Source organism: Sciurus carolinensis, chromosome 8 (genome assembly GCF_902686445.1).
Source record: "Sciurus carolinensis chromosome 8, mSciCar1.2, whole genome shotgun sequence".
Taxonomy (NCBI): domain Eukaryota; kingdom Metazoa; phylum Chordata; class Mammalia; order Rodentia; family Sciuridae; genus Sciurus; species Sciurus carolinensis.
The window spans coordinates 74711159-74734917 of NC_062220.1; the positions used below are offsets into that span (position 1 = coordinate 74711159).

Below are 23759 nucleotides of genomic sequence, written 5' to 3' on the forward strand. Positions count from 1 at the left end.
TTTGGGGAAAAAAATGGCTCAGGATTTCAGAGAAAATGTTTTGAAGTAGCAAATGTATTCTTTTTGATTAAAGGTAAACATTGATAGATTATCTTCTTTGTAGTAATCATTTCTTATATTTATTTAGCTCTGTTTAGTTTCTTGCATTTTTTCATGTTTAATGTATGCTCATAGTACTTGTGTATTTTAGGCTTGAGCCATTGTTAGATGGCTTTTTTGTTTTTACTTGTAACCAAAAGCATTCCTTAATGATGCAATTTTTCAGATGGAGGAAAAAGCAAGATGAGATTAATTATTTGCTCACAGTTTTAGAGAAAACGTGTAGTATTTTTCCCAGGATAATACAATTCACAACTACTCCCTACATCTCAAGTTTACTGATGGGAAAATTATTTGGGTATCTGTCCTTAATTAATAGCTTCTGATCTTTTCAAAGGTAAACACACACACACACACACACACAAATGGTTGTTGGGTAGTCATTCTCTTTGTTATAAAGTCCTTTGTCATTATCAATTCTTCTCAGTCCTTACCATGATTCCAAAATAATGATAATTTCATTTTTTTTACTGACTTTTCTAAAGATTGAAATCAATTTGTCATATCTTGGGTATCTTTTTTGAATATCATAAATAAATAAAGTAGGTATGGAATAGTAAAATAAAAATTAAATAACTGCCTACTAATATTTTGTGTTTTCAAACATTTTCAAAAATGATTATAATCTGATAGCATTTTTAAAACTTAAATTCTTTGTATTAGAAATAGGTAATTATTTGTCATTATAAGATGCTAATCATATCATCACATTGCTGGTTGCTAGAAGTATTTTATGAATTTTGAATTCTATTAAATGATGATTTATTTTTCCAGATAAGTCACCAGGCAAGAGGCCCTTACTTATTACACATGTTTTTCAGCATATGTTGCAAGTTTATTTTAATGCTGAAGAGGCACATTATGATCAAAGCAGAATTCTGCCCAATTTAAACTGTTCCAAGCTATTTTCATACATTCACTCATGTAATACTGTAAGATTTACATTAAAATGAATGCTTGTCTACAATTAAGCGATTCAGTCAACATTAAAAAAAAAAGGTGCAAATGTGTGCAACGTGAAAAAAAAAATCAACAGATGTGCAGATAATCTCTACTTGGGGCCAGTATCAAAAAGAAGAGTATCCAAAAAAAAAAAAAAAAAAAAAACCAACACTTATTCTATTTACCCTCTAACATTTCTTTACAACTAAGTTAAAGGACACATACACATACACAAATCATGGAATTTTTTCTTATGATAATAATTTGATTAGCCAATAATAAATGGGGCCAAAGAACAAATGATAAACTGCAAAGTCATCAGTAGAACTTAGAGAAGGATGTGCATTTTGGTTTCTCCTCATTCTTATGTTTCTCCATTCTTAAGATGAATAAATTCCAAAGCAGAACTGATTCACACACGTTCAGAGAAGGTCATATATATATATAAACCAAAATACAGTAGTCTCAGGTTCTGGAAGTCAGTGAACCTGCAAGCCAGTGCATGCATGTAGTGGTACAGGTTGTGTAGTACTTGACTCTGGAAGGCACCATTCACATTGCAGTCTCAGTGAATTTTACCTCTTCAAATTGTATGAAGCCTACAAAGTACACTCATATGCACACAGCCCTGGAGCAAGCACATCAGGAAGCTGTAGGAAATTTGAAGAGGTTAGTTCAGAAGGGACAATTTTAATCAAGTGCTCCATAAAGTATCATTTGTTTCAATGATGTATATTTTGGTGACCAATGGAAGGCTATCTAGTTTTCATTTACTTCAGTAGGTGTAGGCAAAGAAAAACAATGCTGATTGATAATCTATAATATTTGGACAATTTGAAACTTCTTGCTAAACAACATCCATAAATGTATGTGTCATCCCTGTTTTTTTGCTTCCCCAGTGAATTAAAAGATGTTTATCCCTTTGTAAAGTTAACTGAGCTTTCCGGTGTCATCTATTTGAGAAAATACATGAGTAGAAATGGTACTCACTGGTGATCACATTCCAATGCAGGGAAGAAATGAGTTAATGCTATTGTACTTCAATAATGTTGTACTTTCATTGTTTCAACATAATTAACATTTGTGGAAATTTTTGATATATATTAAATGAAATAACATACTTTAAATAAATGAGGACAGTGATGTTATGCACAAATATCAATATGCTCTGTTTCCATAGATGAAATGTTAACATGGAAACTTGGATACTGGAGATTCTTACATGTGCATCTGTGTTCAATATGATGTGACTCAAAGTTTAACCTGTTCTGATTAATTGCAGGGCTTATACAAAGTTCTATAAGTAGCCTTGGTGAACTGAAATCTTCTGAGACAGATGTGTGTCTATATTAATAAATCTGAGCAAGAAAATGATTAGTCTGAGGTCTTTGATTAAATCACAAACTATAATCTATTAGAGGAGACCACCTCTCCACACACATTTAAATAAGGGAACATAAAACTGCTGAGAAAATACAGGGTTTACGATTTGGTGAGAAGTTAATATGTCTTAAATTGTGTCATAAAAATCTTCATTGGCTCTTTGCCCATGAGAACTAAGAGGTTCAAGCTCTTAGTCAACTGGTTAAAAGGGAGTTTTGAGAGCTTTTAGGCTGTTGCAAAAATATCTCAGACCCACATTGTCACAATAGGGCAGCAATTATTTTCCACAGAAAAAAAGGATGTTAAAAACAGGGTCATGGGTATGAGAGAGGAACATATGCTCATGTGAATCAGTTTAAGGAAAAAAGAAATATATTACTATGAATTATTTTTATTTTTATCTTGGATAATTATTTTCTAGCATGTGGTAACGAAGTTTTACTTGGGGAAACTTTATGCACTCAAATAAGCCTTCATATTGTGTATGTGTGTGTGTGTGTGTGTGTGTGTGTAGGTACACAACATTAGGTGTTCAAGGAATACCATTTTATTCTTGTTAATTCAATTTGGTCTCCATGTTCTCATTACTCCATCCTATCTGTAAATTCCATCTCAAATATTTTAAAGATCTATTTCCTCTCTAAAGATTATATAATATCCAGGAAATGTGAAAACAGCCTTTCTTTCATATTGTGTCCCAAGGGGATAGTTATTCATGTTATACAGGCTTGCTTTCTGATGCCATGAGCATTCGGACTGAGGAAACTTCCTGAGACTCATCCTAGTTATGCCCCCACATGTGTATTCTCATCTGTTCCATGTGCGGATTCCTTTTCATCTTCGTAGGACTGTTCCAGGGAACCACTGAAATTCTACACCATTTTCAGACCCTTTCACAGTAACTATCTCTCCAGCCTGGACCATCATAATCTTGTCCCTCAAACCTTCTCTTTCCTTGGGATACTTCATGTCATCTCTGCTGGGGGGCAAAAATCACAAATTGTTGGCCAAACTATCAAATCTGGTCTATAGAACTATATTCTGAACATTTTAATGTTTGTTAACATTTTTATAAAGTAGATTCCACATAAGAATGTGATTCTGAGATGCTCTGAAAGAGTGGAAGATCTGACAACACTGGGTGAACTTGCCCTCCTGCAAACCTTTTCCCCTTGAGGTGGGGTAGGCCCTTTCCACTTCACTCAAAGCCCTACCCAGGCTGCTTCACTACTGGCTTTTGAAGACATTTGTAATTTCATCTTTGGAGCCAAGATTTCCAACTGCTTTTATCTTGTACTCTGCAAAAAATGTCAGGGCCAAAATGTGGGAAAGAGCCTTCCTAAATCTGGAAACCAGTTAATAATTAATTATGCAGGTATTCAAAAGAAAATTTTGTGTGCTAACTATAGGATATTAAGTCTTTAAAGAGTTGGCATTGTGGAAATGGAGACAATATAGAGATTATAGTCTAATAGAGAAGGCGGTGTGTAGAATTCATGTAGGCAAACAGTCAATTAATACACTAATTGAAAATCATGATAGATCATATGATAGAGCCAAGTTCAAGGTACTAGATAATTTGTAGGAAGCAAAATTAACCAAGTTTAAGGGAAGATTTCTCCAAGGAAGTCACGTGTAAATAACAACCTGAAGAATATGAGACTCATCTAGGAGAGTGGGCAGGTGATAGTGGTTGTGGTCAGAGGAAGAGCATGTAAAGGCACAATGGATGAGATATAACCTGGTGCTCAAAAGGACTTTAGAATCATCCAATACAGCTGTAGCACAGAATGTCAGGGAGCAGGAGGGGAAGGTATATTAGGCTCAATAAGGCAAATAAGTGCATGGACACAGGATTTTATAAACCATGTTAAAGAGTTAGGCTTAAGTGAAGGACTCTTGGCCCCCAGTTAAATGCTTTATAGAGTGGGAAACATCAGATTTTTGATGCTGGAAAATCATATGACTCCTCTGAAATCCAGTTTCTTTATTCAGAAAATAGAAAAGTCATAACTTCTAGTTGCTTCACTGGATTACTGCAAAAATAAAATAAAATAATATATGCCATAGTTCTGCAAACTGATGCAAGCAAACCATTTTTTAAATCAAATTCATTTAATGCTGCAACTTTTTATGGGAGGTAAGCGAGCAGGATCTTTGAGAGATAAATAGATCTTCCTATGTAAAATAATGGTAGTAGAACATCAGTTACCAGCAAATATTCAATTGAGAAGAAAGAGATAAGGAACAGAGAGCAGTAAAATGGCAGAAGGTACATTCCCCTGCCTCCTTTGAGGGTAGCGTGCGATTCATTATCAGTGTGTGATACACTAGAGTGTAATCTACCAATTTCTAATCTAGGCTTTGCCAGTCAGGTGCACCAGTGAAGGACTAGCTTGGAAAACGGTGGCTTGAAGAAGGATGCAGAAAAGCTTCTGGCCAGGATGACATGGGGATATTTTCTTCTCTCAGGGTCAGTGTCAGAGGTCCTAGCAACAGCCATCTTTGTCCAGCATCTGCTTATGAGGGCTTGCACCCTTTCCCAGAAGTGGAGGCAGTGGGCTCCCCATGGAAAAGTCAGATGATGCCCTTTGTAAGCAGTTCCTGGCTGTGTGACTCTTAAGCCTCATTCTCTATCCTTTGGAGAGATTCTGGAGACATAGTTTTACCCTAATAATTAGGTTCTCTGTACTATATCTCTTTCTCCTCGATTGAATATTCTCTAGTAACTGATGTTCTGCTATCACTGTCTTACATAGCAATACTAAGTACATTCATTCTCTTCCTTAAGTGAGAGTGGATTCTGTTCTTTCCAAGTAAATTTCCTGACTGATACATCTTTCTAAGTGAAACCATGATTTTCACCCTGAGGTGGCAATCTATTTTTTATTTCCTCTCCTTTACTGTACTTCAGAACCATGGCATGAAAACAGTGAGGATAAGAGTATAAATGTGGGACAAAAAGAGGGGAAAGAAATGAATTCCAATGCTATATCTTCAAATGGAACTAAAATACATTTGAATTATTAGCATTAAAACTTACAAATACATTTTCTCATATGACTCTTGAATATTCCTATAGAGTTTTGTTTGTAAAGTTCTACTATATAATCTTTTTAAAGTAGTTTAATATGATTAAACCTGCAAGTTTTTAAATGCATATTCTGGTCCAGATTGTTGCCCTTTAGGTTTTTAATTGTGTGACCTTGAAAAAAATTTTAGTCTTTGCAAGCACCTGTAAAATGAAACAAAATACCTATTGAGAGAGTTTATTCAGTACACTTGGTGCCACATTTAGCACCGGATAGGTTCTCAATAGTTGCTATTAATGTCAGTAACATTAAAAATCATTTAACTGAACTTGAAAAATATTCCAAGGATGGAACAGAAGACTAGTCCTCAGGAATTCTGAACTGGTGGTGTGTGTATTCGGGAGCTCTAAAACTTGAAGAGAACGAAGAGTAGTCTAAGATAAAGACATTTCATTTTCACGTTTGAAGGAGAAGACGGGAAGGATTAATGGGAGTTCAGGTTCTGTTTCAAACAATCCCCCTTCCTTTTACTGAACACAGAGGATTGTTGAACAGCCACAATTTTCCCCTCTGTTTACCTCTTATCCTCTCTTTCTACTAAGTTAAAGATTGATGTTTATTTGTGCCTGTGAGTACACACATGTCATATTCATATTTCTATGTTGAATAAGAGTTCCAAACAAAATAGTTGCATTAATTTAAAAATATTTGAAGAAGCAAGCAGTTATAGGTTCCTTCATCTTTTTCTGCATTCTAGCTTTAGTTTTTATATTTTGGAAGACAAGAGTACTAGGAATCCTCTGCAGCTAGCTTGATTCTAAAACTATTCACTGAAAACACTGCTAGTGTTTGTTCCATCCTATTCTAGTGCTCCAGGAGTTGTTAGAAATAAACAAAATGACTTTCAGAGCTTCCTAGATATGCTAGTTTATTATTTTTTTTCCACTTACCATTTTTGCTTCTTCATACTTCCTTTTAGATTCTCCTCTTCTTTCCACCAAATCTCTTAATTAGCTGACTTCTTGGTAGCCTATATATTCTACTCAATGATTCACTAAATTGCTGGAGCAATGTTGATATAATTGTGTGTATTATTTTTATCCATGAGGTATATATCTCAAACAGAATACACTTACATGATGATTGGAAAATAAGTAGCACTAACATATCGAGGACAGGAGTGTAAACCTGAGTAACTATTACTACTGATTAAAAATAATTCAGACTTAAAAAAACCATCACCACTCATTAATTTTTAAAATGAATTTCTTGTTTAAACATTTATTTGCTTCAAATAAATAATGAAAGGCAGCTCCCCCAACCCAAATTAAGTAACATTGAAATTCATTTTCATAGAGAGATGTATGACAAAATTAGGTATTTGGAAAGATACAGACACTGCTTGCAATATAAAATAAGATAAAAACATTTTGGTGCCCTTTTCCACTTCAGTAGGACAGCAACTACACAAGGCTATTCTCTGGAGTAATGATCTTGTCTCCTTCCAAAGGCTTTTTATCCTATACTCAGGAGGTCATATTCAGTCTTCAGCTGCACAGAGCTCCACTCCTATTAATTTAAAATGGGGGTTTCAGAGGTTCACATTCAGTAAAACCTGCCCTTCAGAGGTAAATTCTACCAGTTTCTCATTTGAAGAAATGAGAGTTTATTTTTGGAAAAGAAAAATCTATTTATATAATCTCTCTCTTTACTACTAAGAAACAAAGAAAGCTTTTTAAAAAAGGAGTTAATAAAATATTCTTTTGCTTACATAAAGTTCATTTTAATTCCATGCTTTAGTAACATTGTTTTGGAGGATTTTTGAGTATTGTCATTTTTATCATTATTATCATTTTGTTAAGTTATCTAGCATATTGAAAAGGTTACTTACCCCACGGATGTCTTTAAAAAAAAAATACATTGAACATTCATTGAAAAGGGATGAAAGAAATCTAGTGAAGATGCAGGTGCACTAATAAATGGGTGATCTTTGGATTACAGTATTTATATGTACTATGGCAAAGCTGAGCAGAAACCTAAACGTTATACATACCAAGTGGTACAACAAGAACATCTGTGTTGGGGGGATTGAACTGGCATGGCTAACACCTCCAGTGCCAGGTGCAAAGGAAATTTCAATACAGCTTGAGTAATCTTGACTGCTAGCATCTGCCTGCATCAGATTATCTCTGATGTTCCTAGTCCACCACTATCCATTTGAGTATTTATGTGATACATCTGGTGGCTCCATGGCCAGGCAAGAAGAAGCGATGCCTCTGCTACTGGGGGCAAATGCCTGACTCTTTAACTCAACACAAAGGCAAGTAGGAGTTCTTTTCAGGCTCGTGGGCAGTCGGCCAAATCCACAAGACTGATTAGCAGATAGCACTCAGCATGATAGCGGCTTTGTCCTTTCAGTTCAGTTACATATCCATGTGCATAATCTGGAGACATTAAACTCTTCAGTTTGAAATTCTGTTTCTAAATATTATTGCCAGGAAAATATCAGGGTTTCAGTGTGTTGCCAGAATCATAACAGAGCTTTAATGTGACTTGGCTCAATCCAAAGTCTCAACATACATCTGATTTTCAGAATGAATACGTGTGGAAGGGTAAGAGAATGGTGGAGTTCCATCCATCAGTCTCCACAACATAAAGTCTCACGTTTGCAAGGACATATTCTGCACAAAGATTATGTCCTTCTTCTCAAGTCACCAAATCTCCCTCTCCCTCAAGAGATGACCATGCCACCCACTGCACAGAAAATTGAAGTCACCAGGTGGCCACTGCTTCAGCATTTTGCAGTCTTAGAACCTACCCAAACCAGCACCCATCATCCCCCTTGCTTTCTTTTACAACAGATTTGTGACAACGATGTCGCTATAAAGTAAACCTGTATCCTCCTGTTTTATATTCCCACCCATTCTGAATTTTTCAAGCAGTTTCCCTCTCCACTGAATTTTTACCATCTGAATTTTAACCTGCTTAATTTTAGGATTCTCTCATTAAAAGAAAACCTTTGTAGATGCTGTGTTGCTCTACAACCATCTCCTTCTCCTCTATTCCCTTCTTTCATAATCAAACATTATTACATATTTCTTAACTATGTTCTCCTCCTACTCATTTCTTAAATATTCACATTTGGCTCCTTCCCCCAGCATTTTATTAAATTTTATCACATTAATTTTATGTCCCTTCATGCTGCTAAAATGAAAGGATTTCAATAGATATTTTTGTAGCACTTGACAAGTGTGACTTACTTCTTCATGCAGTCCCTTTTCCTTAGACTCAACTTTGTGATATTCGCCTTCTTGTTTTGTTTGTCTATTTTTCATCACTTAGTCCTAGTCTCTTTTGCCTCCCTTTCCCCCCTGTTTAACAACTGAAGAATGGAATTCTGCAGGGTGTTGTCCTAGGTACTCTTTTCACTTACTCTTTTCTTAGAAATTCTCATCCTTCAACAAAGTTTCAGTTGCCATCACTTTACAGATGACCAGCATCTAAGTTTCCACCTTAGACTAGATGTAATTTCTAACTTCGACCGTATCATCAAACTATTCCTTCAATATCTGAACTAGAATGACTCATAAATACTTCAGATCCAGTACTTCTGAAGTTCACTTATCATTCATAGTTCCACACCGACACCTATTCCTTCTCTAGAGTTCCTTGCCTATCAGATTTCACTACCATGTACTCAATTTATTAAGCTGGATAATTCAAGTCATTTTTGACACCTCTGTCTGTCTCCTTGCAAAATCTATCAATTTCCAAGTCTTGACAAATAACTGTAAAAAATTAAATTAGTCATTCATGACTATGTACTTTATAAAAAATGGCAACAGGGTCCTTTCATCATTACTCTTAATCCTTGACTATCTTACTTTCCCCAGAGGTAATAAAAATTATGAAGTATTTCCAGTCAAATTTTTGGCCTATTCTTACATATATTCATACATGTACCAGTTCAATTTTAAATATATTAGTTAATTCATATGTTTTCCCCCCAAAGAGAACATGCTGTAACTTTTTCACAGACACAAATACATAGAACTCATTTTAATGAATCCACCAAATACCAGATTATAGGTATCACATGGTTACCTTTCTTATATTTAATGTTAGGATTTTACCTTTTTTCTGTTTTAATGCTGCAATGAATATCTTCATATATGGCTTTTTATATGACTGTTCTTAAGATGGAGAATTATAAATTTAAAAAATACTGCCAGATTATACTCCCAAATTGTTGGGAGAAAATTCCCCAAGAATTTGTTATATTTCTGTATGCCTATCAAGCAAGGCATTGCTGATCCTTTGTTCTGCATGACCTTTTCTTTTTTTTAATCAGTTCTTTTTAGTTATACATGACAGTTGAGTCCATTTTGAAATAATTATACAAGTACAGAATATATCTTATTCTAACTAGGAACCAAGTCTTGTGAATGTACATGATGGTGAGATTCACTGTGTTGTACTCATATATGTCCATAGGAAAGTTATGTCAGTTTCATTCCACTGTCATTCCTTTTCCTATCCCCCCTCCCTTCCCTTCATTCCCCTTCATCTAATCCATTGAACTTCTATTCTTCTCTCACCCACCCCCCCATTGTGGGTTAGCTTCTGCATATTAGAGGAATCATTCTACCTTTGATTTTTTGGGATTGGCTTATTTCACTTAACATGATAGTCTCCAGATCATCCATTTACTGGCAAATGTCATAAAGTCATTCTTCTTTATGACTCAGTAATCCTCCATTGTGTATGTATACCACCATTTCTTTATGCATTCATCTGTTAAAGGGCTACTAGTTTGGCTCTGTAGTTTAAATATTGTGAATTGCTGTTCTACCTTTCAAAGATGTGCATAAACAGCCTTGAAAGATAGTATATCTCCTTCCAGAGAAAAGAGAAGGCACGCTTACTCTTCAGTAAAATGATATTCCTCCCAAACTTGGAGTTCTTCAATTCTGAGAACCATTGTTTAGGCAGGAATATGTTATCTGGCCCTTGTTGTGCTATCCTGCGGGCACTGGGGCCCAGGAAGCCAGTGAAAACATGCTGAGGTTCTGACTATTGCCAGTGCTGTGAGTTATAAATTGTACTGACCTCTTACACAGAACTTTTGTGTCTTCCACTAGCATTCACAAAACAATGACAGAATATCAGATTCCTCACATTATGGCCAATGATTGGTTGTTAAAATATTTTTCTTTTTGGTTTCCAATAAATGGGATAAAAATGGTATTTCATTGGTTTAATTTGCATTTCCATATTACTCTAGTGAGATCGTACATGTTGCATTCTATTCTCTTTCAACTATATACAAAATTTGCTTGGATTTCTCAAGGCCAAACTGTGTTAAGTGTCATGAGTACTGTCTGTTTTAAATATTTTTATAAACTCAAATTACAGAACAAATACATGAGTTTGAAAATATACGTAGTTCTAAATTACCACCTTTGACAATGAATATGTGTATGTGAATGTGGGAAGGGAGGTGTGTTCACAGAATAATTTAAAAGATTCATACTAATGTGTTGGTAATGGTTATCTTCAGAAGATAGAATTATGAATGATTTTTGTAACTTTTCAAAAACTATGATCTTTCTTTTCTATGTATTTGTCAGTGTTTATGTATTATATTTAATAAGAAACCCTCTTAAAGGCACTTTTTAAAAAATTCTGAAACTGTAACCTAGCTTCTTTTATCTCATTCATTGAATGGGAACTTAGATGGATTGGGAAAGTCATTTTATTTCTTTCAGACCAGGTTTCACATCAAATGACAAAAGAAAGATAACTCTCTGAGGTCTCTTAGAGATCAAAAGTTTAAATTTCTAAAGGATATGCATAAGGACTCTGAAATTTGGATATTAAAATTTTTAAAGTGAGTAATTCAGTTTCATTTATAGATAATATCTGTTCCAATAATACTTTTCATAATTGTGAATAACTAGCCATATTTTATTTGCCTTCAATTTAAATTAATATTTATATATTTTTTGCCTTATTGATACATGGACTTTTTTTCTAGATGTCTATCTCTGAATCTAGTATTTAGTTGCAATCTCTATGATTTTACTTTCCGTATTTTAAATAACCTTAAAGAATAAAAATCATTATAAATATTCTTGATTGTTAATCTGCTCAATATTCTAAACTATTCCAAAGCTCTGAGACTGTTGTCAACTTCTAAAATGATTAAATACACAAGATTTACATAGAAGTCTGTAGTTAACAGTCATATTGGAAATTCCAAAAGACGTATTAAGAACTATTATCTTTTGGATCTGGAATGTCCTCCTCAAAGCTCATGTGTTGAAAGGATAATTTCCAATGCAACAGTGTTCAGAGATGGGGCTTTTTAGGAAATGCATGAATCATGAAGGCTGTAACCTCATCAGTAGATTAATCCATTTGATGGACGGGTTAATAATTTGAATGAACTACTGGGTGGTAATTGTAGGCAGGTAGATGTGGATGGAGGAAGTAAGTAATTGGGGTGTGGTCTTGGGGACTATATCTTGTCCCTGGCCCCTTTATCTCTCTCTCTTCTTCCTTTATCTTTCTGCTTTCTGGCTGCCATGAGTTGAGCTGCTTTCCTCTCCCATGCATTTCTGTCATGATATTTCTGCTTTGGAACTGGCTGACCATGGACTGAATTCTCTGAAACCATGAGCCAAAATAAATCTTTCTTCCTTTAAGTTGGACTTGTCAGATATTTTGGTCACAGCATTGAAAAGCTGACTAACACAAGAACATAAATAGGAAAGAGCAGAACAGACTTCAAACAAGCTAAAAGCAAGAGAGATGCAAGTAGGAAAACAAATAAAAACATCATTCTTCCAAGTATAGACCTGTGTGATTATTATATTTCCCATGGAGCTCAAGCTATCTATTCCCTTATTCCCTGTATGGGTGGTCTGGCCCTTGACACAAAGTTATGCTCTCTTCAAGGCAGTTGACTCTCTACCCTTTCCTCACTTTTCTTTTAACCTTTTCCTCCCTTTGTCCCTTGATGTCTAGGTGGTGACAAATTCATTGCATCTGAACCCATGGTTCTGCCCACATTTTTGTAGTAATAAGTTCCTTTGTAAATAAACCCAATTTTATTTATCCTAATATGAACATTTAATCATTTTGCTGTTAGGACCCTTATTAATAAGAAAGCATTAGATTTCATTTGACTTCATAATAAACTAAGTCTTATTTGGTAAGGTAGATTCTTTATATAAATACACATATTTCACCTACCATACAGTTTTTTGTTCATAAGACTAATATTTGAAGAGTTCAGATCATTTAGAATTTAAGAAAAAGGAACAATCATTTCCAGTATGAGATATTCCAATATTAATATGTCCAAAATAGATAACAGAAAAATAAATGTACTGCTTTATTCAGAGGAGGTGGAAAGGGAATTTAAAATCTTTTTCAAATATACAATGAATTTGAACATTAGCCTAACTTAGCCATAGCAATTGAAATCATATTTACAAGGTCAGAGCTTAAAAGTTATAAATCTTGATCACAATTATTGTATTTGTCTCAACACTAAAACCATCTTACAAAAGCACTCAACAGTTAAATAAAAATACCACTCTAATAAAAAACTAGTGAAAACCACAATGATATTTGCTCAACCTCGTAGGTGAATGTGTTGGTGGTCTAAGATGTCTGCCAACAAAAGTTCTTTTTGTACTGTAAATTGACTAAAGGCCAAATGCTAATGGAAATGAAGACCTGATCTGTTTTGGAAGTGGCTCTGGCCCATGATGAATAAGAGATGGCTTAAAGGGAGATAAGGGGAAACTGATCATATTTTTGTCCATTTATGGACTTGCTAAACTAAAATACTACAGTATATCTTTTGAGAAAGAAACTGAACCACCGTTCTTGGGACACACTTTTAAAATAACTTTATTGTAATATAATTCACATATCATGAAATTCACCCATTTAAAGTGTAAAATTAAAAATTTTTATTATATTCAAAGATGTGTATAACCATCATCACAGTAAATTTTAGAATATTTTCATTGCTTCAAAAATAAATCCAATATCCTTTAGACACTGATTCCTTATTTTCCATTCCTCCACCTCCACCCTCAATCCCAGTGTCTACTCAGCAACTAATAATCTATTTTCTACCTCTGTAGATTCACCTATCCCAAATATTTTATATAAATGGAGCCATATAATATGTGATCGTTTGTACCTCAATTTTTTTCACTTGACATATTTTTAAGGTTACTCTTGTGTTGTAGCATGTACTGTATTTATTTTAGCTTTTTTGTTGCTGTGACCAAAAGGCCTGAAAAAAAAAAAACAATTTGAGAGGAGAGAACGTTTATTTGGTGTTCATGTTTTCAGAGGTCTCAGTCCAAAGATGACTGACTCCATAGCTCTGGCCCCAGGTTGAGGGGAACATTATAGAAGAAGTGAATGGAGGAGGAAAGCAGCTCGAGAGTGTTCCACTCACTAGGGACAAAATATGAACCCCAAAGTTTCGACTCCAGTGACCTACCTCTTCCAGTCACTCCCTACCTGCCTACAGTTACTACCCATTTTACCCTCTAAGTTTCCTTCTCTTGTCTCACTCATAAGCTTTTGGGGGAATACCTCATAACTAAGCCATAACAGCACTTCATTCCTTTTTATGAATGAGTACTACTCCATTGCATGAATCTACCATATTTTGTTGAACCTCTTATTCACTGATTGGCATTTTAATTGCTTTGACCTTTGGATATTGTTATGACTTGGATCTGAAATGTCCCCCAATAGCTCAATTGTGCTCCCAAAAGGCTTGATGCCCAATGCAGCAGTGTCCAGAGATGTAGCCTTTAGGAGATGATTGGATGGTGAGGGCTCTGACCTCATCAATGGATTTATCTAGTTTTGGATTCATAGCTTAATCAGATTTGGGGGAGAGAATTTGTTACAAAAACAAACACTCATTCTGGTTCCTGGTCTTCATGCAGTGAGCAGATTTCCTCTACCACATCCTACCAGGATGTTTTGCTTTATCATGGGCATAAAAGCAATGAAGCCTGAAATATCTGAAACTGTGAGCCAAAATAAATCCTTTTACCTTTAAGTTGATTTCACTCAGATATTTTGTCACAACGAAGCAAAACTGACTAACAGCTTTTATGAAGGATCTTACTATAAACATAAATGTTCAAGTTTTTGAAGACATGCTTTCATTTCTCTGTGATAATTACCTAAGACTACTAAATAATCTATTCTCCATTTATGCAGATTTTGCTTTTTTATATTGTGTGGTTAGGACAAACATTTGTAATTAATGTACTATAAGAATGACACTGGTATAAAATGTTCTTTTATCTAGAATAATATTCTTTATTTTAAAATTTATTAGTATAGCTGTCCCAGATTTCTTGTGATTGCTGTTTGAATGATATATATTTTTTCCCAGTAATTTACTCTCAATCTATTATTTTTAAATTTTAAGTGTGTATATTATAGACAACATATAATTTCATCTCCCCCCATTCTTACCATTTCTGTCTTTGATTGGTTTGTTTAAACTATTGACATTTAGTACCATTATTGATATACTTAGATTTTCTTTTTGTTTAAAATGGCTTATTTTTTGTATCATTTTACTGCTTTATTTTGCAGTAAGAGAATATTTTCTAATGTAGAAGTGTAATTACTTTAATGATTTTCACGACATTTTCTTGAGAAACCTTACCATATACTTATCAGAATTAATTTCAGCTTTATATTAAAATAATTTCAGTGAGATATAGAAATATTACTCCTAGATAACTCTATTTCCTTGCCATTTGTGTGATATTATTTTTCTGTTACATTTATAAATGTTTAAAATGCAACATTATATTTTTATAACTACACTTTGCATAATTGCTATCTTTTTGAAGCTAAGAGAAGAAAACAAGTACATATTTATATTTCTGCCCATTAACTTTATTTATTATTTCTGAAATTTGACCATTTGGATCAAGTTATAATCCAGAGATTCTTTACTCAATACTTCTTTGTTTTCGTGCATTGCTTTTGTGCTATTATTACCAAATATATTACATTTCTATATTATAGACCCAGTGACCTTATATATTTGATACAGCCATTTTTCAAGTTGAGAGAAAAGGAGAAGAAATCGCATTTCTAACATATCCAATAATTACATAATTATCTTTATCATTGCTCTTTGTATTTCAAGCTACTAGTGGGGGTCAATTGCCTTCAACCAGAATATTTTCCTTTAATATTTCATGTAAAATGTGTTTTTTAGCAACAGTTTCTACCAAATTTTGCTTATTTGGGAATGTTTATTTTGCTTTCACTTATGAAAGATAGTTTTGCTCAATATGGAATTCTTGGTCGAGTTTTTTTCTTCCCTCTGAACTGAGTTATTCCAGTGCTTGCTGGCCTTCATAATTTCTGAGAACGTATTTAATATTATTATTAATATTATTGTAATTATCTTGTACTACATGATGCACATTTCCTCTTTTTGCTTTTAAGATTTTTTTCCTCCTGTGGTCTTTCAACATTTTTGCTACATTATCTATGTTTATGGATCTCTACATTTATTTTTCTTGGAGTTTGCAGAGCTTACTAGATATGCAGTATAATATTTTTCAATAAAGTTTGGAGTTTAGTCATTTTTTTAAAATGTTTTCTGCACCTTTTTCTATTTTCTTCTGATATTTCATTACACATATGTTGTCATTCTTTATGCGTCTGATATTTCGAGTTACATTTTTCTTCATTTATTTTCCTCTTTATTTTTGTATTACATAATTTTTATTCATCTGTTTTGAAATTGCTAGTTCTTTATTCTGCCCTTGAAAATTTAGTAAAGTTTTCATTTCATTTCATTATATTTTCCCACACCCTGGATTTAAAAATGGTTCTTAGTAAAATAATTTATCTTCATTGATAGTGTGCTAATGTTGCCTATTTGATGTTATTATTATACACTTTTCTTTACTTCTTTGAACATATTTATAATGGCTATTTTGAGGACTTTGTGGAATCCAATATTTAAGTGCAATTGCACATTGTTTCTCCTCCATCCTCCATGTATGAATTATAATTTCCTGTTTCTTTTCCAGTCTCATGCTCTTCTAGTGGAAACTTAATACTATAGAAAATATATTTTAGCATTTATAAATACTTTGTCCCATCCCCCAGCACATGTTGTCATTTTCTTATTTGTTTAGTGACTTGTTTAATTACCTCAGTGTCTACTCCACCAATCCACAAAAAACCTACTCTTCTCCATGGTCATGTGAAGTTTCAGGCAATGCAGACTTGGAAATGCCTATAGTCACACTGCACTCACAGACATATTTGACAGGGTTATCTCTGACTATCTCTTTCCATGACTATGCCAGTCTCACAACTTGCCAGTTTGAAGTGCTTTTAAAATAATATCATGGTACATTAATTGGTTGGCCAATAGATCCAAGCAAATTCAAGATCATTTGAAGAGATAGTTTATAAGATTAATGGTTGAGATTTTCTTTCAGTTCAAGAAGGCACTTCCTAGCTATTTTTTCCCATGTTCCCCTCAGCAAAGTAGCCAGCCTATAGTTTAATGTCTATTTACACCAAATCTACAATCTCTTCCAATTTGCTCTTTACTATAACCTTCATTGTTTTTGATAGTTCCCTTAGATTTGAACTTAGGTTCCCTTAGGTTTCAATTCTTTCTTGCAAATGAACTCAGTGGTTGTGGGAAGAGATACAGAGTTCTTTATTTTATAGTCTCATTCATCCCACTGCAAAAATATCTGAATTATAGCTTCAGAGCTGGGATGGTAAAATAGCACATTTCTCTCTGAGTGACCCCAACTTTAGGTGCTGAATGGTCTATGGATGAAGGAACACAGAAGTTTTCATAGATTTTCTTCTATGAAAACAAATATATCTTTATCTAGGTATTACATGACCCACACATGCCATTCTAAAGACAATTTTTGGAGATTTTGATGTCTCTAAGAATTATAAATTTCCAGAAGCTTCAACATTTTTAAAAAACATTTTATAAGTCATAGTAGGGAGTGAGTTCACTGAGCTCCTTGGGATGGAGTGCTGTACCAGAAATTTTTATAAATAATTATTTTTTGTTTTGCTCTTGGCCAGGGGTTGTCAGGGACTGGAGTCACATGATTCAGCTTTATCTATTATAGAAATATTTGTCTTTTGTATAGTTTGGATGCAGTCAAGGCATGAATTGATTTTGATCAGATTAATTAATGAAGTAGATGGTCACTTGAGCTATTAAGAAATGATAGCTAGAAATCAAAACAATAAGAAAAAATAGTAGATTAATATGAGCATAATTTTATGCTTTCTCTATAACACAAAGAATTGAATCTATTCATTTTTCAGTCAGGTTTATGATGGTGAAATGTGCTATTTTTATAGAGAGGAAATTTATTTATTTTTTAGTAGAAGAATTCAGACTGTTAAATCTTATAATTTGTTTCTTGAATTAGGGAAATATTATTCTCCTCTATTCTTTACAGAATTTATTTTTAAAATTTAAAATTTTTACTTGGCTATAGAGAGCCAAGGATTGAAAATGTTTGATCATGTCATAAATAACATTTCAGAATCCCAAGATGGTATAATAAAGTTAAATAAGTAAAAATAAATCTACAGACACAGACAGAAGCATACCAGAAATCATTACAAATAACTGAATTTCAAGGAAAAATGCTATTATAAATATATAATCTCTAGTTACTCATTTTTCCCGTGATTCTTAGATTTAAAGCCAGATTCCTTCATTATTTCTGACCCAATATGAAACACCATCTGGCATGTGCATGTTAAGAGGATTATATGTAAGCAAAATAGATATTTTCTCTTCTCTAACTCTTAAGACTCTTTCAAATCATATACATTATTTAGGTTTGAAGTATGAAAACCACACTGATAAAGAGAAAAAATGTTTTTAATATCTATTATAAAACTAAAGCAATTTTACATTTCTTTACCAATTAACTCTTTTAATTGAAATTCTGTTATCTTCTCTTTTAAATTTTAGCCTCATGACCATTTTCCTTGAAGAAAGATTATAAGTTGAGATGTTATGAGGAAATGATAAGTTAAAGATTTTATAATTACGGTACATACATATGTTAAACTAAATCATATAGCTTACTAAATTTATATTGACTAGATTTTCCAGATAATTATCAAATGTTTTATCAATATCCAGTTCCATTGTACTTATAATATGTAAAATGAAGCAATTAAAATATAATATGGCATTGGAGTCCACAGTTGTGATTACTTTTAAAGATAAAGAATTCTGCCAATGTTTTTTATTTAAGTAAATGTTCTTTTTTTAAACATCTACTTAGAATAAACTTTTAAAGTTAGTAGCAGATAAAAAGAAGAAAGTTGATACCCAGATAGGTTATATAACTTTTCTAAGAATCCATGGTTACTTAGTAAGAAGTCCAGAGTCATAGCACAGATTTTCTGACTCTTGGTCCATTCCACCCTGGTCCTAGTTATTGTGCTTCTTTCATAACCATGACAAACATCTGTCTGGAAAATTTCACTTCAGAGGGATTGTGAACATAACAGTTGGCTCCATTCACATGTGCACCACATTAGAAACAACTAGATCCACACTTTGAACAGTTCTCTTTTCCTAAAATTTACCTCAATCACAGTGTCTGTGTTCGGGTTTCAAAACATGACCAAAATGTGTAAACTTCTACAGAAATCTATGAGCTAAACACAACTAGCCAATGCAAAGAATAGACTATAATAAAATTAACCAAAAGTGACTTGCTAAGATCAATTCACCAGAAATAAAATCAATGATATTTTTTGTTTCAAATATGAAATAACCAAATAAGGCTTATTTGATTCTATCTTGTCAAAATTACAAAAGAAGAGAAAGAAAGAAGGAGATAGGCTGAAGAGAAAGAAAGGCAGCAATCTTATTTATCCATCTATTCCTTTATGTTGGTTTGTATGACAAAGAAAAATAAGCAGATACTAAAAGCAAGAAACAAAGGCGTACGATTGTTCATACATTTCACACACACCTATGTGATAATGTTTATCCATCATTTCTTTAAAACAAAAACCAGTAGGAAGTAAAAAGGGGCACTTAAATTTTGAAGTTCTATTAAAATTTTCTTTACTCTCTTTCATCTTTTGTATATAAGATCATGTGTATTTCAAAATTCTGGATAACTATGTGTGCCACTAGAAGCTATGAAATTAAAATAGCAATTTTTTTTTTTTTTTTTTTTTTTTTTTTTTTTTTTGCTGTTGTTATTAGGTTGTGTTTGACAAGAATACTGCCCATTAAGACAGTATTTGCTAAGGTATTGTCCACGATGAACTAGCTACTACACAGAGGGGTTTAACCAACCTTATCCAATAAGCTCAAGATTTCAGAATCATAGAGAACTTCTGTCTTTTCAGACAAGGGTATTAAATCATTAACTTCTGTGGCTCTCTAATTACAGTGTCTATGGGGTTCTTTGTCGTTTAATTTCGTTTTATTTTTACAACTAATGTCTGTTAGGCAGATAGACTACAGGAGAGAAATGGCTTCATTTTTTAAAATGATGTCTTCACTTTAAAGCAAATCATGAGGCTGACAACACTGAGAAACAAAGACCAAGTTGTTGCTGGACATGTTCTGGCACCCAGGCCAGCTCCCATTACAAAACCTTTAAATTAATACAGAAAATATATGCATTGTTATTTTAGTGCTGTAACATTCTGAAGTTGCCCATTACGATCAGAAGGTTCATCTCATTGTTGTAAAACCAAGACTAAAATTTGAAAAGAAACCAAATTCACTGTGCACAACCTGCAAGTGCAAGGTCATCCCACATGAACACACAGCGTACAATGCTGTACGGTGCATCTTGATGGCAGCCACTCAGCATCATGCACAGAGACAAGCACAAGGAGCTGTGAGCAAATGTGAGAATGGCAAATGATTTTGCCCTTGGTGACAATCAGAGAAAACATAAAAAAAAGATAAACAATAAAGTTTTCAGGGCCAAATGAATACTCAACCCCTGGCATTGGTGTAAACACACTAAACATTTTTTTAAAAATTTGTTCCTGCTTGTCTCAAAGCTCGTTTCTTCTATCATCACTACAGAGGACTAAAATTTAACTACCTAGCACCATTTGTTTTTCTCTTTTAAGTATAGGCATCAGCGCATGCATGTATTTAAAAATATTTCCTATGAATCATGATAATGGATTAAGAGAAATAGCATTTAGGATTACTCATAGTAAATTTGCCCATGCAAATTTCATTAAGGAAGCAAATAATTTGTACTGAAATCATACACATATACACACAAAAATATATGTGCACACACACACACACACACACACACACATATATATATATATACACACACATACCCACACAAATGCATAGTAAAAAAAAACTCTCAGACCATATAGTCTGATCTCTACATTTTATAAAGGAGAAAATCAAAATACATATGTAAAAAAGTATATTGTACAAACAATAGCAGAACATATTATATTACCCAAAATAAATTTCATTATCTTATATCTATAAAATCAGCAGCTTTATTTCTCTATTAGAGATATTTCCCAACTTTAAACATTCTTATCTTACTTATTTTTAAGGTTTTTCATTATATATAGGTGTATATGTGTGTTTGTGATGTGTAAATACATTCATATGTAAGCATGCACATGCATATGAATATGTATATTTATATTTATCTAATTTACCTTTTTTTCCTAAATTTATATCACAATAGGAATACAGGAAATTAAGGCATTCAAGGGGATAATCCTTGGGGTTAATCTTTAAGGACACAGCTTTTTCAGTAATTACAAAATAGACCAATCTTTATTTTAGTACTGGGAAGTGAATCACTTAACCTCTGAGTCACTTCCCAAGTCCCTCTTTTGTATTTTATTTAGAGATAGAGTCTCACTGAGTTACTTAGTCCTCACCAAGTTGCTGAGACTGGATTTGAACTTGAAATCCTCTTGCCTTAGTCTCCTGAACCAGGGGAATTGCACACATGTGCCACCATGTCCAACCCTGTCATTTATTCTTGAGAAACCCATCTCTAAGTGAAAAGCTGTGAAAACAGTTTGAAATTAATTACAGTAGGATAAATCATGATGTGTTCTGTCTCATGGAAAGCTAGCCAAACATTTTTCACTGATAGAAAAAAATGTATTAATTGAAAGATAGAAAAAAATATATGTAATAAGTGGTGATTCAAAAGTAAGTAAATGTGTTTGTACCTAAGTGTAATGCAATGGAATTTTATTTTCTTTGCCAAAAGATGAAATTATTTCATAATGAGATGGCTAGTGAAGAAGGTATGAAAAAGAGTTAATCTTTGGAAAGTTCATTCTTTTTTATTTATTTATTTTTTACTTTTACAGACTGCATTTTGATTCATTGTACACAAATGGGGTACAACTTTTCCTTTCTATGGTTGTGTACAATGTGGATTCATACCATTTGTGTAATCATACATGTACATGGGGAAATGATGTCTGTCTCCGTCCACTATCTTTCATATCCCCACCCCCTCCTCCCTCTCATTTCCCTCTACATAATATAAAGTTCCTCCATTCTTTTATCACCCCCACCCTCCATCCCCATTATGTGTCATCATCTGCTTATCAGGGAAAACATTCGGCCTTTGATTTTTTTTGAGATTGACTTTTTTCACTTAGCATGATATTCTCCATCTCCATTCATTTCTCTGCAAATGCCATAATATTATTCTTCTTTATGGCTGAATAATATTCCACGGTGTATATATCCCACAGTTTCTTTATCCATTCATCTGTTGAAGGGCATCTAGGTTGGTTCCACAATCTAGTTATTGTGAATAGAGTCGCCTGCCCACAGCTTCTGGACCCTGGACCTCAAAAGTTCACTCTTGTTGCACCATCTTGTTCACTGTCCTCACTTCCTTTGGACTCACACTCATCCTATACTAAGCCTGGACTTAATATTACAAGAGGGCAATGAACATTTTACACAAAGTGCTACAAAACAGGACAAACAGACTTTATATGCAATTGACTGCGGAGTTGTACAACACAACTTGTCTTCATTCTCACACTTTTGAATACATACAATTCAGATTAATTCCACAGGACTTGTTGTTAGAAAATATGACTTCACATATATTGATGAAGGCATTTTACCTAAAACTGTAATGTCAAAATAATACTTATTATGGCCTAGTCCCTTTGTATGTTTTTTGGGGAAAAGTTATTACAATGAAGGTAGAGGAAGTTTTGCCTGAAAAAAAAATGGCATTCAGTTTCAAAAACTTTATGTTAAAATGCCATTATTTGAAGAGATATTATGTGAGGTAACTTATAAACTCAGAAATTCTTCACCAGTTAGGCAAAAGGAGCAGAGATTAATGACATCAACATAAGATAGACCATTAGCTAAACTGTTTCAAATGTAAAGCTAGTATGACCAGAGAAATACTGCAACATTGATAACACCCTGACATTTTAGTATAGCTCTACAGATTCATATTTTAAAATGTCAGCAAAAACTTTAGAATAAACTTTCCAGACCAATCGATCATCCTGGCTGGTCTTACCTTTTTACTTTTTGATGTTTACTTTCCTCATTTTGGTTCCAATAAAGAACCATCCTTTTCTATTCAAAGCCACCTCCATACATGTTATTACCTCTGTCCCCATCCCCACTCCGTGGTTCTTACTAAGCGCGAACACCTTGGAGAAATCTTGCATTCTTTCCTGGGAGATGATATGTGCTCCCAACATCTAAGCCTAACACAAATACTTTCACGGCAATTAAATAATTACCATTATTGTTTATATATTGACAACTATGCTAAAACCTCCAGAAAGACAAGGCCTAAATCCTTGTTGCTTATTGTTGAGTGACAGATTAGATAGATTAGATTAAGTCAGGAGAGAATACACATTTTAAAGCTTTCCAGGTGATGCTATAGTATTTAACAGAAATTTATAAAAAAATTATTATTCAATACAAAATAATTTATTAGCATTTTGAAAACATATTATAAAAGAATAATGAGAGGACTTCTGTAGGAGACTAACTGCCTTCTCAGAAAATTAAGTAAAGTTCATTATGTATTTTGTGAATATATATTTTGTACAAAATTAAGTAAATTTTGTTAAATGTGTTTGTGGTGTTGTGCATAATATATGCATATGATTACCCATATGCATGTATTTATGTGGATGAGTATATAGTTTTTCAGTTTGGAATAGATGGTAATTTTC

At 33.4% G+C, this 23759-nt stretch overlaps 1 protein-coding gene across 11 annotated transcripts in view; it reads right to left on the minus strand.

Annotated features, from left to right (window-relative positions):
• Positions 1-23759, minus strand: part of Dgkb (diacylglycerol kinase beta) — a 640490-nt gene that overhangs the window by 42355 nt on the left and 574376 nt on the right. The window contains exon 24 of one of the 11 annotated variants that reach the window (XM_047561046.1): positions 6857-7025. The exons of the other annotated variants lie outside the window; for them this stretch is intronic. Within the exon in view, the coding sequence (XP_047417002.1) occupies positions 6997-7025 (29 nt within the window). The 3' untranslated portion in view covers positions 6857-6996. Of the gene's footprint in view, positions 1-6856; positions 7026-23759 lie in introns of those variants that run through there. 11 annotated transcript variants of the gene reach the window in all.